The following is a 15928-nucleotide window of genomic DNA, read 5'->3' as shown; positions in this document are numbered from 1 at the left end:
TGTCCCCTTCCTTGCTTTCTCTGCACTATGTAATCTCCAAACCACCTTCCTTCCCTACTCCACACCCCAATTTATTTTTTTCCCAGTGGCACATCCAAATTTATTTTCTCCCAATGGTCACGTCTTCCCCTCCTTCAAAACCATTTTCAGAAAGCCAACGTCACCTCGGTTTAATTAAAGCCCCTGAATGTTTATCATGTCTTTAAATCATTTCCTTCAAGCTTGTGATGAAGTTATCACTTTGTCAGAAGGTGATGCAAACCCCCAGCGGGGAGCACACAAAGCCCAGTCCTCTGGGAAGTTTGGGTGAGCTGTTTGCAAAAATCTGCCCAGCCCACCCCTCCGAGACCTTTATTTCCCCCTGCGGCAGCTGTCATCTGATCCCACGCTTGGGCTATGAATGGGGCTCTCGGAGGATACCAGATGTTAGGAACAAAGGTGTAAAAATAATCTTCCCAAGTAATCTTCCCGTCCATCACTCAAGGGGAGCGCAGAGCTCTGTGCGAACATGCGAGCCGAGAACCTGATCTAACTTAAAGAAGTTCAACAGCAGCTCCCGGCTCTGCCTGTGGGCTCCTTTTCTTTTTTTCTTTTTTTTTTTTCTCCTTTTTTTTTTCCCTTCCCCTTTTCCCTTCCCAGAAGCCGCGCAGGGAAAAGCCGCTCTCAGAGCGCTCAGCTCTCCCTCCCTCCCTCCACATCTCCCTCCCTCCTCACCAAAACCCCCAACCTCCCAGATCCCGACAGCCCAGCTCCTAATCCGATCCCATCCCGGGAAGAAATGGATCCCAGGCTGCTGCCGGAGATGCATTTCTGCAAAAAGCTCTTGGCCGCAGCGCTGTGTGTGCTGGTAGTGCTGCCGGAGCCGGGCTGTGCCAGGAGCCTCTGGAAACGCGCGCTGCTGAAAATGACCGAGAAATACGATGTGAGTAAGGCTGGGGGGGTTTTTTTGGGGGGATTTTGGGGATGCTCGGGGAGTTTTCGTCCCTATTCCTTTGGAATAAGGAGTGTTAGGGTCTGGGTGAAAGGGGTTGGTGAAGTTTTCCCAGGCTGCGCGGAACTTTTGCCACCTAGCTGCTGCAGGGGGAAGCTTGGGAAGCACGCTGGGAGCGGGGACAGGGATTTGGGATGGCAAATTTGGGATTTGGCACGGCTTTCCCTGGAAAACCCCCGGGACAGCAAGAGGGGGATGCAAACCCCGGCACGGCTTTCCCTGGAAAATCCCCGGTGAGAGCGAAGGGGAGAGTGGGATGCAAACCCTGCAGGTCTGGGATGGGTTTAGTGGGAAGATTAATGGGATTTATTGCTCGGGTCCTGTGCTGCCTTTTGGGGTAGCTCTGGCTGAATGCGCCCAGCTCCCGGAGATGTTTGCTGGAGGAATGGATGGCGGTTGTGTAAATCCTGGATTTACAGAGCCAAGCGGCGTGCCCATCACCCTTTGATCCAAGGAATCCGTTCCCTGGCTGTGCCTGGCACATTCCCTGGCGGCAGAGCTGCTGCCCACGCCCTGGCAGACTCTCGGGTGGTGGCACCATCTGTGCCTGCCTGCCTGCTTTTGGCAGATCTCAGCCTTCCCGGGGCGCTGAGCTCAGCCAGCGCTCCCAAACCCACCTGGAGAAGGAGGGCTGGGAGTGGAACTGAGGCAGCAACAAGTTGCTGGCAGTGGAGAGGGTGGTGCTGAGGCTTGTCCTGCTGTGTCTGGGCCAAAAGGTTGGTAGAGATGGCCATGGGGGGAATGGGAATGAAAAGAAAAGGGAAAATAATTTGATTTGATAAAAATCCTTGATTTTTAGGACCAGCTGTTTAAAAAGAAAGTTATAAATTTGGAATTTTTACTTGATCCATTGAAGTCCTCTCAGACACCAGCACTGAGCTGAGGTTTCTGCCCCCGGAATTGCTTGACCCCACAAGTCAATTTTCTTATGCTCAGCTCTGATTGTATCTCCCAGGCACTGCATGTGCATAAACAGCACCTTGGGGTCATGTGGATTCCTCCATCTGTTTTCTGCAGCTTTTAATTCAAAAAGGATGGTTTTTATGCCCATGGCTTTGAGGGTGATGTTTGTTCATGGATGTGCTTGTTTTGTGCAACTGCTGACTCAGAATTGTGACATCTCTTGCCCCTGATGAGTGAACTGAAACGCTGTTTTCTCTCCTGGAAATTTTGCAGAACACACTGTGCACATGTTTGAAAGGCACCTCAGGATGTTGTAAGAAATTTTCTTCATTTCAGCCTCTCTTGGGACAGGGTATCCTGCGGTTTGCACTTTTAATTGGGAAATGTTGATATAAACAGCTCCATTTCCTGCAAAATCACTCACTGCAAAGTGCATTTATCCAGATATTCTTCTGCCATATTTCAAAATGAAGCTGAAATTTAATAGGAGCCGCGAGGTGAATGACCCAGAGAGACAGGACAGGAGTAGAACAGGAATTTACATGTTGATCTCGAGATAAGGAGTGTGCAGAGGCACAGAGCCTCCTCCCCCGAGGATACATCCTCTCCTTTCAACCTGCTCCTCTTCAAAGGGCTGCTTTTCCTGGCAGCCCTGAATCCAGGTGCTACCGATCTGGCAAGCTCAGCTAGAATCGCTCCTATTGACAGAAACATCCATCCAGGGAAAACAGAAAACGCTTTTCTTTCTCCTCCTCAAAGCCTCGTCAGGAGGAAAGCTCTCCATCCTCTCCTCCACCAGGAGGCTGTTCTGGCAGCTCCTGTGCTCTCTCACAGAGATGTTTTCTCTCCTACCGAATGCTCTGTTGCTCCCTGCAGTTGGAAGATGGGAGTCTGGGGGCAGAGCAGCTGATTTGTGAGTCACTGGGGTGGAGGGAGGACAGATGGAGTGCTCATGGCAACGTGCAGCCAGATGGGATGTGGCCACAGACACCTCTGTGGGACCCCAGAGGACACGGGGAGGTTGTGTTGGCTGAGCACAGAAAATCTGAGGCTGCAGCAGGAGGAGTGAGTCCAGAAAAATGCTGGGTGACAGGCAGGTGTGAGGATGAGGAGCTGGCCTGAGGTCTGGCCAGGGGGTTTTCACTCAGGTGCCTGGGAAGGGTTCTGGTTGGCAAAGAGGGGTCGAGTGGGAGTGGAGAAGGGAGAAAGAGGGATTGCAGAGAGGAGAAGAACCTGGCAGTCACAGTGGGATGCAGGAGCCCAGCTTTAATAAATCCACATATTTTACAGCCAGAGGGACACTTGTTGAGTGATTTGCAGCCCCCCAGTCCAGGGTCTGTCCCCAAAGGGCAGGGGAGGGAGCTACCTGGTTCTGCTGGGCTTCAGTTCATTGCAAAAACACCAGCAGGTCTGTGGGGAAAAACTGGGCCAGTCTGGATTTCATCCCAGTGTCAACTGCAGCAAGTGTAGTAGAAAAATCCCAGCCTCCTTTTAAAGCTTTCCAGATATGAAGAATTCTTCACAGCTGCTGTAATGCTCTTCCAGCAGTTTGTTTGCCCTGCAGCCAAGCTGTCAGAAATCAGCCCTGGGGTATCATCTTTGTGCCCCAGGTGAGCACAGCTGCCCCAGGAGATTTCTGGCCCCAAATCCTCAGAGTAACCTGCGAGTAGGGCAGCCTCAGCCTCCCCTTTGGAATCTCCACACATTCTGTATTCCCCACTTTCCAGCCTTTTCGTCACTATTGTGATTATTTTGGAACCACCCTAATTCCGGAGCATTCTTCCAGCTGCAAGCAGCACAACCAAAATTTATTCAGAAAAATATTCATATTTGCACAGAAAAAAAAACATTCCAATTGCTTTGGTTTTGTCCTTCAGATTGTTTCACCTGCCTTCAGTCTGAGATTTGCCACTTTGATCACCCATGATGTGTGGTTCTCCAGGTCCTTGATAGAAGAAGGATTCTAAATTCCCCCCGACTGTATTTTTTTTTCAGAGGAAAAGGTCAGAGGCTGAAATAAACTTCATCTTGAGGAGCTCCATGCAGAAATGAATTAGCAGAGAACTGTGCTTTGACACAAGATCAGGGACCAATTCCAGGCACAAATCACAGGACACATCTGGGATTTTTGGGAGGCAGACTGCATCCCTCAGTTGCTGTTGAAATTATGGGTGAGGCTGAGTGATTCCATTCAGGTTTTTCCTCATCTTTGTTGGCTTCCAGGGTTCCTCAGCTGAACTCTGAACATTTCCCCTTTGTTTCTGGGTATCTCTCTAAGGCAGATACTGTCATCAAATGATTTAATAAGTCTCCCTGGGAAACAGCAATTCACCTCCCATGTTGAAAAATGTTTTTAAATGAAGAAATTTTGACTGTCGTCATAATCTGTAAAAATAACAAATCAGAGCCAAAGCATGAATCCTGGGAGAGCTTTTAAAAAACCTTATAACCCAAACCTGGAGACATCCTTAACTAGGTTATTTCAGGAAATGAGGGAATCCTATTTCCCACCGGGGTGGTTTAAGCACCCATGAACAATTTGGTTCTATTAGACCAAATGAGCAAAATATTCTTATTTTGCAAGCAATGTGTTCTGAGCACTAGGTGACCAGAGAAAATGGGCAGGGAGGTCATGAGGTACGAAGTTATTTGGCTACAGCTGTTATATTGTTCCCCAACGGAAACTTCATTCATGGAGCCAGCTGTTCGTTGCAAGTTTGGCTTCTTGGTTTCTGAATCATCTGTGAAGCAACTGCAGGAATTGTTTGGTGGTTTTTTTCACGGATCCATTATTTGCCAGTAGTGTTTTGGTCCCATTTCCGTCTGCAGATGACCTTTTGGATAGAATAGTAAACTGTGACCTTGCAGGATGAGCATTCCCTCCAGCAAGGAGACCTGGGCAGTGTTTGGAATTGCACAAATTTGTTGTTCAGTGCTCCTTTATGTCCCAAAATTACACTTGGTCTGAGAATTTTCTCTGTTTAAAATCCAACACCCCAAAAAAAGTGTATTTTCAATAGCTTCAATTTTAAAACCTTTCAAATTAGGAGTGTTAGCAGCTTCTGAGGAATGGAGTAATACACGAGCATGCACCTTGAGCACTGAAAACATCATAAAAATCAGTTTTTCCCAAACCTTTTTTCTCCTTGGCCAATTTTTGGGACAATCCATGCGGGAACAGGCTGTTGTCAAAGGCACAGATGCTCCAAATGAGCCACTGGGGAGTTTCAGCCATGAAAATGGAGCAGGATGTAGATCCAGAGGGATGTCAATCTCACCTCAAATTTCTCCACAGCCTGGTGGTGCAATTTCCTAGAATCCCCTGGGGAGCAGTTGCACCATGTTTTTTCTTGGAATAACAGCCCCAGTTTCTCATCACTGGTTTTGTAACACAACAGTGTTACAAAACAAAAATATATTTATATATTTTTATATATACTTGTGACTCTTACCAGGCCATGGCAGAGATCACTTCCCACCTCTGGCTTGATGCTGATCTCTTTTAAAAGTACAAATCAGGAATCCAGTTTTTGGCTTTTTTAGAGCTTATAAATGGTTGTAAATAAATCTGAGTGCCCTGAGCACTTTCTGGGGAGCTGATCTTGAGGTGAATGGTTGAGGCACAGGTGAGGAAGGAGTGGGCTGGGGTGATTCACCTCTCTGCTGGAGGGACTTGGCTTCTTGCTGAAACAAGAAAATTGTGAAAAATGTCTGTGTGAAAAAATATCTGAATCAGAAAACACTGATGCCAGTGTTTTCCCCAGTGTGAAAAATATCTGAATGGTGCCTCAGAAATGTTCCTGGTGAAGACCTGTGCTTGTTAATCCACTTTCCATCTCCCTGGTCCTGTGCAATGGGCAGCTCAGCTCCTTTCTGCTGCAGCCTCATTTTCTTTGGGATGAAGCTGACATCACCCTCATAGATCTCACTCAGCACATCCCATGTTTTGGAAATTATCTCTGATTTAACAACCCAGAGCTCACAATGGATAAATTTGAAAGGTTTCCTATAAATTCTGGTCCAGAAGAAAGCAGAAGGAGCCCATTGAGGAGAGAGGTGTTGCCAGAGACATTTGTTCCATGTCCCAAAACAATGCAGTGCCACCATTCCCACTGCTTCCCCATCAAAATATTCTGCTGTCCTCATCATGAGGGTGCCTGGAATTTTCTCTTTGTTTCCCAGACAAGTATAAAAAAGGCTTTAAATGATTTTTTTTTTTTAACCTCACAGTTTTCATTGCAATAATCTTAACTACAAAACGAGTTCCACACAATAATTAGTGATGGTTTGGGAAAAACCAAAGCAATTCACTAAGGGGATCATACAGAGCTGGGGGAGCTGAATAATTAATTTGCCTCTCCAATGAATATTCAAAAACCACTTTGAAACCCTTTTTTTCCCACTTCAGCTGATGTAACTTACTGCTGTTGCAAAATCTCAAATTGTAGAAATTAGAAGTTACAAGCTGAAGTTACACCAAAGTAACACTTTGGTAGGGAAGCAGTGGGAACGGTGGCACTGTGCTGTTTTGGGACATGGAAAAAATGTCCCTGGCAGCACCTCCCTCCTCAATGGGCTCCTTCTGCCTCCATCACCTCCTTCTGGACCAGAATTTATAAATTTCAAGTTTATCCACTGTGAGCTCTGCGTTGTTAAACCAGAGACTGTGGCTGCACAGGCCTTTCTTGAGAACTTCTTCTCTCCCATACAAATGACGAAAAACAATGAGATAATTATTGAACACCTGCTGTATTTCCTGATCTGGTTCTGATTCAAGACACAGTGTGTTTGGAATTGGGCATTGCAGGACTTCAGCCAATCACCCCAGGGGTGGGTGACCACTGACCAATCACCTATGGGTTTTTACCATTTATATAAGGAGAAATTACAACAATAAAGCTCTCTCTTGCTCCTTGGACTGGCTGTGCATCTGTGAATTTCGCTCCGTTACTGGTACAGCTGATGCCTGATAGATTTTTTGTCCTTTTTCATTATGCTTTTATACCCTTTTTATATATACCTTGTATCCTTTCCTATTCCTGTACTTTTACTCCCTGTATCTTAGCCCCACATGTCTATAATTCTTGTACTATAGCCTAGTTCAGAATTCTTTGGAGAAGACAAAACAATCTCCACAATCTAAGAACATGAGGAACCAACCTTGAACAGAGCCTCATCCCTGGAACATGTTTTTGTAAACTAAGTTGTAACCTTTTGGGGGGAGGTAATTTGAATAAGGGGGCAATTACTTCATTTGTTAGGTTTCTTACTGGGCAATTTTAGCTAGGTATGCTAATCAATGAAGTCCATAAATTGTTTTGGACTTCAAGAGTGGTACCATCTCTCTCTTTTCGTTGTGGTGCACCTGGGATCCTATTAAACCAAGGTAATACCCTTTTTCCTACACTGCGTGCCTGCGTCTCAATTTTTACCAGCACTTTAGGCATCACAACAGCGACAATACACCATTTCCAAAACCGCTAACGCACATACTCATCGCTCGCCTCCCACCAACCCTGACTTCCTTTTCTTCTCTTTGCAAGGATTATGAGTACCCTCTTCATTCTCACAGCTCCCACTACCAGAAGAACGACCGCTGTCCGCCGCCGCCGCAGAGCCTGCCGGAGCGCGCCTGCGAGGTGCCCAGCTGCCGCTCCGACTCCGAGTGCGAGCGCCACAAGCGCTGCTGCTACAACGGCTGCATCTACGCCTGCCTCGAGTCCGTGCAGCCCCCGCCGGGTAGGGAGCACCGGGGGGAAAGATGGGAGAGGGGAGAGGTTGGAGGGGTTGGGGGGGTGGTGGTCAAACCGTGAGTGGAAGGTGTGCGGTGGAGTTGTGTTACGCGGTTGTGGTTTCTGGGTTTAAAAGGTGTCCTGGGTTGACTGGCGTTGCAAAATTTAGAAGTCACTCAGTGCTGGTTGTTTTTCTGGGGCGGCATTCTCCATGCCCCTGGATCCCTGGAGGTCTCCAAGACCAACTTGGACAGGGCTTGGAGCACCCTGGGATAGTGGAAGGTGTCCCTGCCCATGGCAGGGGTTGGTACAAGATGATCTTAAGATCACCAGGTCTGGGGTGGGAAGTTTGAGAGCAAGTTGGGGATGGAGTTGTGTCCCACACTTGTGGTTTCTGGGGGGTTGGTGAGTTAAAAAGGTGTATAAGGTTGACTGGCGTTGCAAAATTTCAAATTGTAGAAGTCGCTCAGTGCCAGTTGTTTTTCTGGGGTGGCATTCTCCATGCCCCTGGATCCCTGGGAGTGTCCAAGGCCATGCTGGACAGGTCTTGGAGCAGTCTGGGACAGTGGAAGGTGTCCCTGCCCATGGCAGAGTGTTGGAACTGGAAGATCTTTCAGATCCTTTCCAACCCAGACCATTCGGTGATCATGTATTTCTATATTCAGGAAATGAAGCAATCCCAACCTGAATTAGTGCTGGCAGGAGTGAGGCAGCCACCTCCCCAAATCCCTGCCACATCAGTGAGAATGGGAAGCAGCACTGCCTGGGCTTTTATGACACCAGGTTTTTGTGGCCCTGGATAACATCCATGGATAACATCCACGTCTTCCTGGCCACTGGGACAACAAAAACATTAATATAAATCAAAATCAGGTCTGTCCATTGGGCTCCTCACAGGCCTTAGAGGAAATCCATGACTTTTCCATACTCTGTGCTCTGTGGCTGCAACATCTTCACCCTGTGGTCTCTCATTTCTGTCCCCTGCAGTCCTGGACTGGCTGGTTCAGCCCAAACCCCGCTGGCTGGGAGGCAATGGGTGGCTTTTGGATGGCCCAGAGGAAGTCTTACAAGGTACAGTACGTTTCTCTGTCTTTTCAATATCCATCATCATACAAAGGGCCTGGAGGATAAATCCCTCAGACACAGAGCTGGCCTGGGATGTTGGGCTGCTGGTGTTTGTCTGGAGTTTCCATAGGAATAACTCTGTGCAGTGCTGGGGGCTGCTTTCTGGTGCAGTAAATAAATTGCTTTTTATGGATATGGATTATCCAGCAGAGCACTAGGAATGCTGCAGGGAACTGGGCTTGTACCCATTTTTCAAACAACTGGAGATATATCTTTGTTTTAGAAAAAGGCTTTGTCATCACCCACAGATTTTCTGCCAGCTTCCTCATAGACCGTGGGTGGATTTGGAATGGGAGATCCTTTAATCCAGAGTGGCCTCCTCACCCCAGTGCCTTGGGCTGGGGCTGTGGCTCTTGGATCTGGAGGTGCTTTGGGCAGGAGCCCTGGCAAACTGCTGCAGAGTGAACTTGGAGCATCAGTTTGGAGGCTGATAATGAGGCTGAACATCTCAGGTTGATTCATAGGGAAAAAGGTTTTCATTAATTTTTTTCCAATACATAAAATTGAAATAAGAAGGGAGTGGGGAAATGGAAGGAGAAGTTTTCTTCCATGAGACATTTGATGTGTGGACATGTGAAATTCTTGGGTTTTTGATGGAAACGCTAACCCAGCTTTTGATCAGCTTTATTCAGACCCAGGTAGTGCCAATAAATTCCCCTCTTTAGTCTTACACAGATGGGATCAAACTCTCCAAGCCTCAACTCTCATCTATTATGGAAACTCCGAGTTCTTGAAGAGAAAATTCTGCCTCCAGCTCCTCGGAGCTGCACAGCTAGAAATAAGATAAAATAGGTTCCTCCTCATCCATCCTTGTCATGCTTATATTATTTGCTCTTATCTGAACACCTTCATCTCAGCTTGAGGGAGTAATTAGGGAAATAGGAACCATCAGTCATGGCGTGAGAATTACAGCAGAGCTCCTTGAAATTAAAATCCTGCAAACGAGAGGGTGGAGTGGCCCTGCAAAGTCTGCACATTTAATGGCCACAAACACTGCCCGAGTCCTGCTGGACCTTCCCATTCTGTGCTGCACTTTTCACTGCTCAGAGTGATGAAACCTGTGCTGGGACAGAGGTGGCACTGCCTGACCCCACAGTGAGTCACAGCTGAGGTTTAGGGTCAGCAGCAGGGTCACGGGTGTGGGGAGGGAACAGAGCAGCCACTGCCAGCTTCCTGCTCGAGTTTCCAAACTCCTCATCCAGCCCAGAGCCCAGGCTGGGACACACTGACCCACCTTGGAGGGATCAGCAGGGCCAGGATGGGCAGGGCTGGGAGGAATCCACCCCAGCCTCACACAGGCTGCACACGGGGCTGTGGGGAGGGTTTGTGCAGGGAATGGGGCTGAGCTGCACTGCAGGACACACCTCAGCCTCTGTGAGAGGTGGGAATGGGATCACTGCTGGCCTGGAGGGGCTGGAGGGGTCAGCTCTGTGGGGTCAGAGGTATGAACAGGATCACTGCTGGACAGGAGGGTCTGGAGGGGACTGCTCTGTGTGGGGTGTGGATGGGATCACTGCTGGCCAGAGGGGGCTGGAGGGGTCAGCTCTGTGGGAAAGGTGGACAGGATCACTGCTGGACAGGAGGGGCTGGAGAGGTCAGCTCTGTGGGGTCAGCTCTGTGTAGGGTGTGAACAGGATCACTGCTGGCCGGGATGGGCTGGAGGGGTCAGCTCTGTAGGATGGGCTGCAGGGGTCAGCTCTGTGGGGTCAGCTCTGTGTGAGGTGGGAACAGGATCACTGCTGGCCAGAAGGGTCTGGAGGGCTCAGAGGTGTGAATGGGATCACCTGCCCGGCCAGGAGGCTCTGGAGGGTCAGCCCCATGATGGGAAGCCCTCTGAGGTCCTGCCTGGAGGAGATGCAGGGGCTCTGGGGTGGTTTGGCTCCCCAGCCCTGGTTTGTGAGCTCGGATTCCCTTGCAGCCGAGGCGTGCAGCACCACGGAGGACGGGGATGAACCCCTGCACTGCCCCACGGGCTACGAGTGCCACATCATCAACCCGGGCAACACCGCCGAGGGCATCCCCAACCGCGGGCAGTGCATCAAGCAGCGGGGAAACCCAGGTGAGTGCTCTGAGCCTCCCTCCCTCTCCGTGCTCCCTGGTGTTTGCGTGGCACAACTGATGCCACATGATTTTTGCCTTTTTTATATATCCTTTTATGTATTTTATATACCCTTTTATGTATTTTGGTACCCTTGATATGTTTTCTGTACCCTTAACCTGCATGCTTGTAATTTTTGTAGTCTGATGTTCTAGCTTAGTTTTGGAGTTCTGCAAGGCAGAAAGACCAAACATTCACAGTAAAAAGCCAGAGAGCTCCATGCTATCAAAAACTCGAGGTTTCAACCCTGATTAAAACCTTCTCTCTGGAATATATTTTTTTTAACTGGGCTCTAGCCTCATTTGGGGGGCAGTTCTTTAGAACAGAGAGACATTACTTCATTTATTAAGTTTCTTATTGAAAGAATCTAAACAAATACCCTAATTTGTAAGGTCTATAAAAATTGTATACACATTACACAGAGTGTGCATCTGGGCATGTTCCACCTTTAAAAAGCTGTGCACCTAAAATCCTATTAAAATACCCAAGTAAAACCCTTTTATCCCTTTAACTGTGTCTGCGTCATAATTCTAAAAGCAGCCAAAAGGCAGCAGAAGCAGAAAGGAAGGAGCAGGACAGCAGGACACTGTGTGGCAGGGGGATTGTGCCAGCAGAGCAGGTGGTGACCTGCAGGTGCTGTTATTACACAGCACAAAAATTAGAAATATTTATATGCTACTGCTCGCTTTAATAAGAAATCGGAGTTTTAAGTTCCAGTTTTGTCTTCTGACTTTGCTTTCTGCATCCAAAATTTGCCTTTTATTCTGCTGACACGTTTGCCCAGGAAAGGATTTTCTACAGGCCAAGGTGTTTTCCAGGAAAGCTCATAATTTATTTAGGTGTTCATTGGATAGCAGGGTGTGTACATTGGCACTGGGCTGCAAATCACCTCAGTGCAGAGACATGAGACATCAGCTTGGCCATTTGGTCACTGTGAGAACCAGGGGAAGCATCAAACCAGATCCCTGAGCTGCTTCCACAACAGATTAAGAGTTTTTCCAGGGCTTTTGATGATCTCTTTTGTAACATTTTCTTTAATAACATCCATAGCAACCAATGTAACGTAGAACTGTGGGGATCTCAGACATGAAGTATTTCTAAGAGCAGAAATAACCATATAAAAGGCAATCAGAACAAGCTAGCTGGAACCTGAATTATGTCAAATACTAATAGAAGGTGTGAAATGCTACCCCAATTTTATTTCATTTGGGAAAGCCTGTGATTCCTTGACTTGTGGCTCCTGACAGTACAACCTGTTGGTGGCAAATCCCACTCTCATGGCACGAGGGTTGTGTCCAGAGCTCAGCAATCTCTGCAGTTGATAAGAGGTTTATAGCAGCCCAAATCACTTCAGCTGCAGAGACCTTTCATTTCCCTCATTGTGAGGTTATTATTTCCATCTCTCTCATTGCTCTGTGCTGCACACAGAAGGTGAGATTTTAACACAGAAAATGAAGGCTGACTGGGGATGTTCTCACCATGTACATTTTTTTATTTCTAGATGGACACAACCTGAGGCACAAGTATTACAAGGAATATCTTGGTAAGCTGCTGGCATGAAGTGTTTGTTATTTTTAAGCTTTATCGTTCTTGCAGTGCTCACAAGGAATTTGCTCCTCATTGAATTAGGGTTTGTACATAGAAAAAAGAGATTCTTTAGCCTCAACTCTCTATGCTTTGGTCAGAAGATGTTATTAAGATCTACAATGTCCTGGCTGTGGGCTCCTGAGAATCAGAATTTTGAGCTGTGACAGAATGGGTTAAATGGGGTAAATGGTGCAGCCCTCTGCCAAGGGAACCACCAAAACCCTTTTGTTATTTTTCAGCCTATTTTTGGAGCTTTGCTCTTGGCCCAGGGCTCCTCAGCTGAACACAGAGCTCTGCCAGGAGCAGAGCCTGCAGCCCCAGCCTTGTGCTGTGGTGAGAAATGAGGGATAACTGGAGCCCAGGGAATCTCCCTTGGTACTCAAGCCCTGAGAAATATCAGGTCCCTCTCACAAATCTGGGTCTCAAAAAAAGACAGGAACATCCTCCAGATCCTTCCTCACAGCTCCAGAGCTCCTGCTTTGTCCCTCTTGGATCTGGAGGAGATTGGAAGTGACATTCAGGTACAACCAGACAGAATGTTTGATATCATCAGATTTCCAAACAGTGACATTCAGGTACAACCAGACAGCATCTTTGAGATCATCAGATTTTCAAACAGTGACATTCAGGTATGACCAGACAGCACCTTTGAGATCATCAGATTTCCAAACAGCCAAATTTGCCCAGTTTGGCTGATAAAACTGAAAGGATTTCCTTTTCTCTCCCCCAGTGTGGGCTATGCCAGCTCTCCAAGAGAACTGCTAAATAGTGAGGCCAATAAAACTGTGCTGCTGAGTGAACCTCGAGAAAAACTTGCCACAGCCTCAAATAAAACCTGCCTTTGCTGCTGTTTGTTTTGCAGGGAGCAATTCCAACAATGTGGTCGGCTATGTGAAAAACCAGCAGAAGCATTTAGGCTAATTGGAGGTGTGCCTGGGTAAGTGAATAAAGTGAAATATGGGTGGAAATAGTTGGTGCTTAGAATGCAATTATTCAGAGGAATTATTGTCTGAGGGTGATAGTTTCTCCAAGCAGGTGGGATTTTTAGGATGGAAAATCAATGCTGCCAAAACTTGGCGTGCCTTCTCAAGATTTTAAACTTTTTAGGTTTTTCTTGTTCGAATTTTTGCTTTTCCTAATGCAGGTGTTAAGTTGTCCTGCCAGCCAATTTAAAAAGCAGTTTATTCTGGACTGACTGCAAAAAAGGGTCAGTCTTGCAAACACTTCAGCCCATGGGGGATTTTGTGGGATAATTTGATGTGTGTGAGCAGTTGTGCTGAGCAGTGATGTGAGCACTCATGTGAGCAAAGGCACATTTCTCTGGCCAGAGCCAAGCCAACAGCAAAAGCTCCAACCATTTCATCAGCCTTGCATTAGGCGAGAATGGAAATATTTATTATTCCAAAGGTTCTGTCCCGAGATGGTTTTCTCAACACTTTCAGCTTCACTTTAAAATTAACATGGGCTTAGCTGGGAGTTGTGAAAATAAAAGTTTCTTTCTGTACCTACGTCAGGCTGGCTGTTCAGATTGCTCAGCTACTTAAAGACAAGTTCTGTGCAAACATCCCAGGAAGGATAAATATTTTAATTCCTCCTTTTTTTTTTTTTTTTTTTCCTTTTGTTGTTTGGTTTTCACCCAGCTGGACCACTCTGTCAAGGAATGCTTTACCCAGCAGCTTTCTGATTTGGAAGAACTTTGTTCCCAGATCTCCACCAGCACATCTCCAGCATCCCCCTGATCCCTGCCCACTGCTGACCAAAACAATTACCCAAGGAACAGGATGAGTCCAGATTTTAACCCCATCAGGAGGGGGAGGAGAAATGTGATCCCCTGAAGGAAACCACACTATTTATCAGCTGCCCTTGATGTGCTTCATTGTGTGACCAGTTCAGATTTCAGCCCCATGAACACAGCTCAGTATTGCTAAAGTGACATCAGAATTCCACCTAAATGTCATATCTAACTTGCTTTAAAATAGGTGAGACTAAAGAGGTCCTCTGGATCACAGCCAGCGCCTGCCTAACTCAAACAACTAATTTAAAACCTCTTCATAAGCTTAAAATTCAAAGCAACCTGCAAGTTTCTTCTTTCCCTATTTATATCCAGGTTTTACCAGGTTTGACACTCACTCTAAATGCCTAAACCTGAACTCTTAAGAATTTGAGGAAGTCTAAGCTAGGAGCGAAACCAGTTTTAGAAATATTTTTAGGTTACTTCCCTTTAATTTCTCAGTCTGGTGAGCTGCAGGTTGAGAGTTAAAAAAGGAACAGATTCCTTTCCACAATATCCCAGCAGACACCCAAATGCATGCCAGGCTTTGTAAGGTTCTTTTTTCAGCCAGCACAGTTAATACTCACAAAATCTGTGGGTTTTTACCCAAAAAGCTCAGCAAGAGGCCTGAAATCTGGATAATTTGTTAAATGTATAAGAAAAGCAAATCCAAGATAAAATTGTCTGTCAGGTGAGCCACTGCTCCTCAGTGTTGACTTCCACAAATCCTTAAAGTCTGGTTATATTTGTATTTATGCCTTACAGCTTCTTTGAGCTGTTCACAATGGAAAACACATTTTCTGTTAACATTTTCCTTCCCTGTGCAATCCTGAAGGGACAACCACATTTCCTGGGACCAATCAGCCAGACCTGTTTGGCAGAAAAGCCACGTTTGCTCCATGGCTCAGCCCACATCCCCATCTGCATGCATTCAATCAGCATTTTAATTTGCTCACTGGTAGCACTGCATGTAAATACCCAACTCACAAAATACAGGATTTTTTTTTCCCCCACTCACTAAATGGTTTAAGCCAAATCCAAGACACCTATAAAACTCTTGATTCTTTGCACATTTGCAGCTGGAGAGATGGAAGATGCCAAACTGCCCTTCTGTTTCCTATTCTAAACACAGTTTTCAGTGCTGTAGGAAAGGAACAGCTGAAGGGCTCCACATATTCCTAAATATCTTCACCTGTTGAACTCACTTTTCATGGCTTTGTTCAAAGTGCAAGATATTAAATGCAACACCACATTCAGAGCTATTTCTAGGATTTTATCCTATAAAACTTCCTACAATGAGATGTTAATTCCTGCTCAGACAGAAGAGCCACAGAACCAGAGAATTATGGAATGGTTTGGGGTGGAAATCACTTTCCACTAGACCAGGCTGTCCCAGCCCTATCCATATTTTATCACTCCAATCTCTGTTTATATCAAAAACTTCCTATTTATCCAACTGCAGCCTCGCTCCTCAGTGCTGCTCAGCAAAATGCATTGATTTGGTTCAGTATTACTCCTGCAGAAAAATACCAAATTCTGATTAAATGAGCAAAGCCCTTCAGTGATCACTGCCAAGCCCCGAAGAGTAAATGCCAAACTGTTTTATTTTAAATGAAAAAATCTGTTACCTAAACCCTTGTGAGGAGCTAGCCGAAAAGTTTGTGTCGAGCATTCACAAATTGGAAAGATTAAAATCACAAATCTCACCCAAATCTCTCAAA

The 15928-nt window shown here is 46.5% G+C and overlaps 1 protein-coding gene across 1 annotated transcript; it reads left to right on the top strand.

The window, feature by feature from the left end:
• Window positions 1-245: 245 nt before the first annotated feature.
• WFDC1 (WAP four-disulfide core domain 1) lies at window positions 246-14891 on the top strand. Its single transcript, XM_085071447.1, has 7 exons — window positions 246-922; window positions 7438-7633; window positions 8614-8697; window positions 10670-10810; window positions 12351-12392; window positions 13299-13373; window positions 14077-14891. The coding sequence occupies exons 1-6, from the start codon at window positions 779-781 to the stop codon at window positions 13355-13357; spliced, it is 666 nt and encodes a 221-aa protein (XP_084927573.1). The 5' UTR covers window positions 246-778; the 3' UTR covers window positions 13358-13373; window positions 14077-14891.
• Window positions 14892-15928: the final 1037 nt, after the last annotated feature.

Source organism: Lichenostomus cassidix, chromosome 11 (assembly GCF_008360975.1).
Source record: "Lichenostomus cassidix isolate B80296 chromosome 11, HeHo_3.0, whole genome shotgun sequence".
Lineage (NCBI taxonomy): Eukaryota > Metazoa > Chordata > Aves > Passeriformes > Meliphagidae > Lichenostomus > Lichenostomus cassidix.
This window is presented reverse-complemented; position numbering and strand designations above follow the sequence as displayed.

Excerpts from the sequence above, each read along its gene's own strand:
- WFDC1 (XM_085071447.1), top strand. The coding sequence starts at position 779 with ATGGATCCCAGGCTGCTGCCGGAGATGCATTTCTGCAAAAAGCTCTTG. Across the intron at positions 923-7,437 it reads AAATGACCGAGAAATACGAT|GATTATGAGTACCCTCTTCA; the intron begins GTGAGTAAGGCT and ends TCTCTTTGCAAG. Across the intron at positions 10,811-12,350 it reads CAAGCAGCGGGGAAACCCAG|ATGGACACAACCTGAGGCAC; the intron begins GTGAGTGCTCTG and ends TTTTATTTCTAG.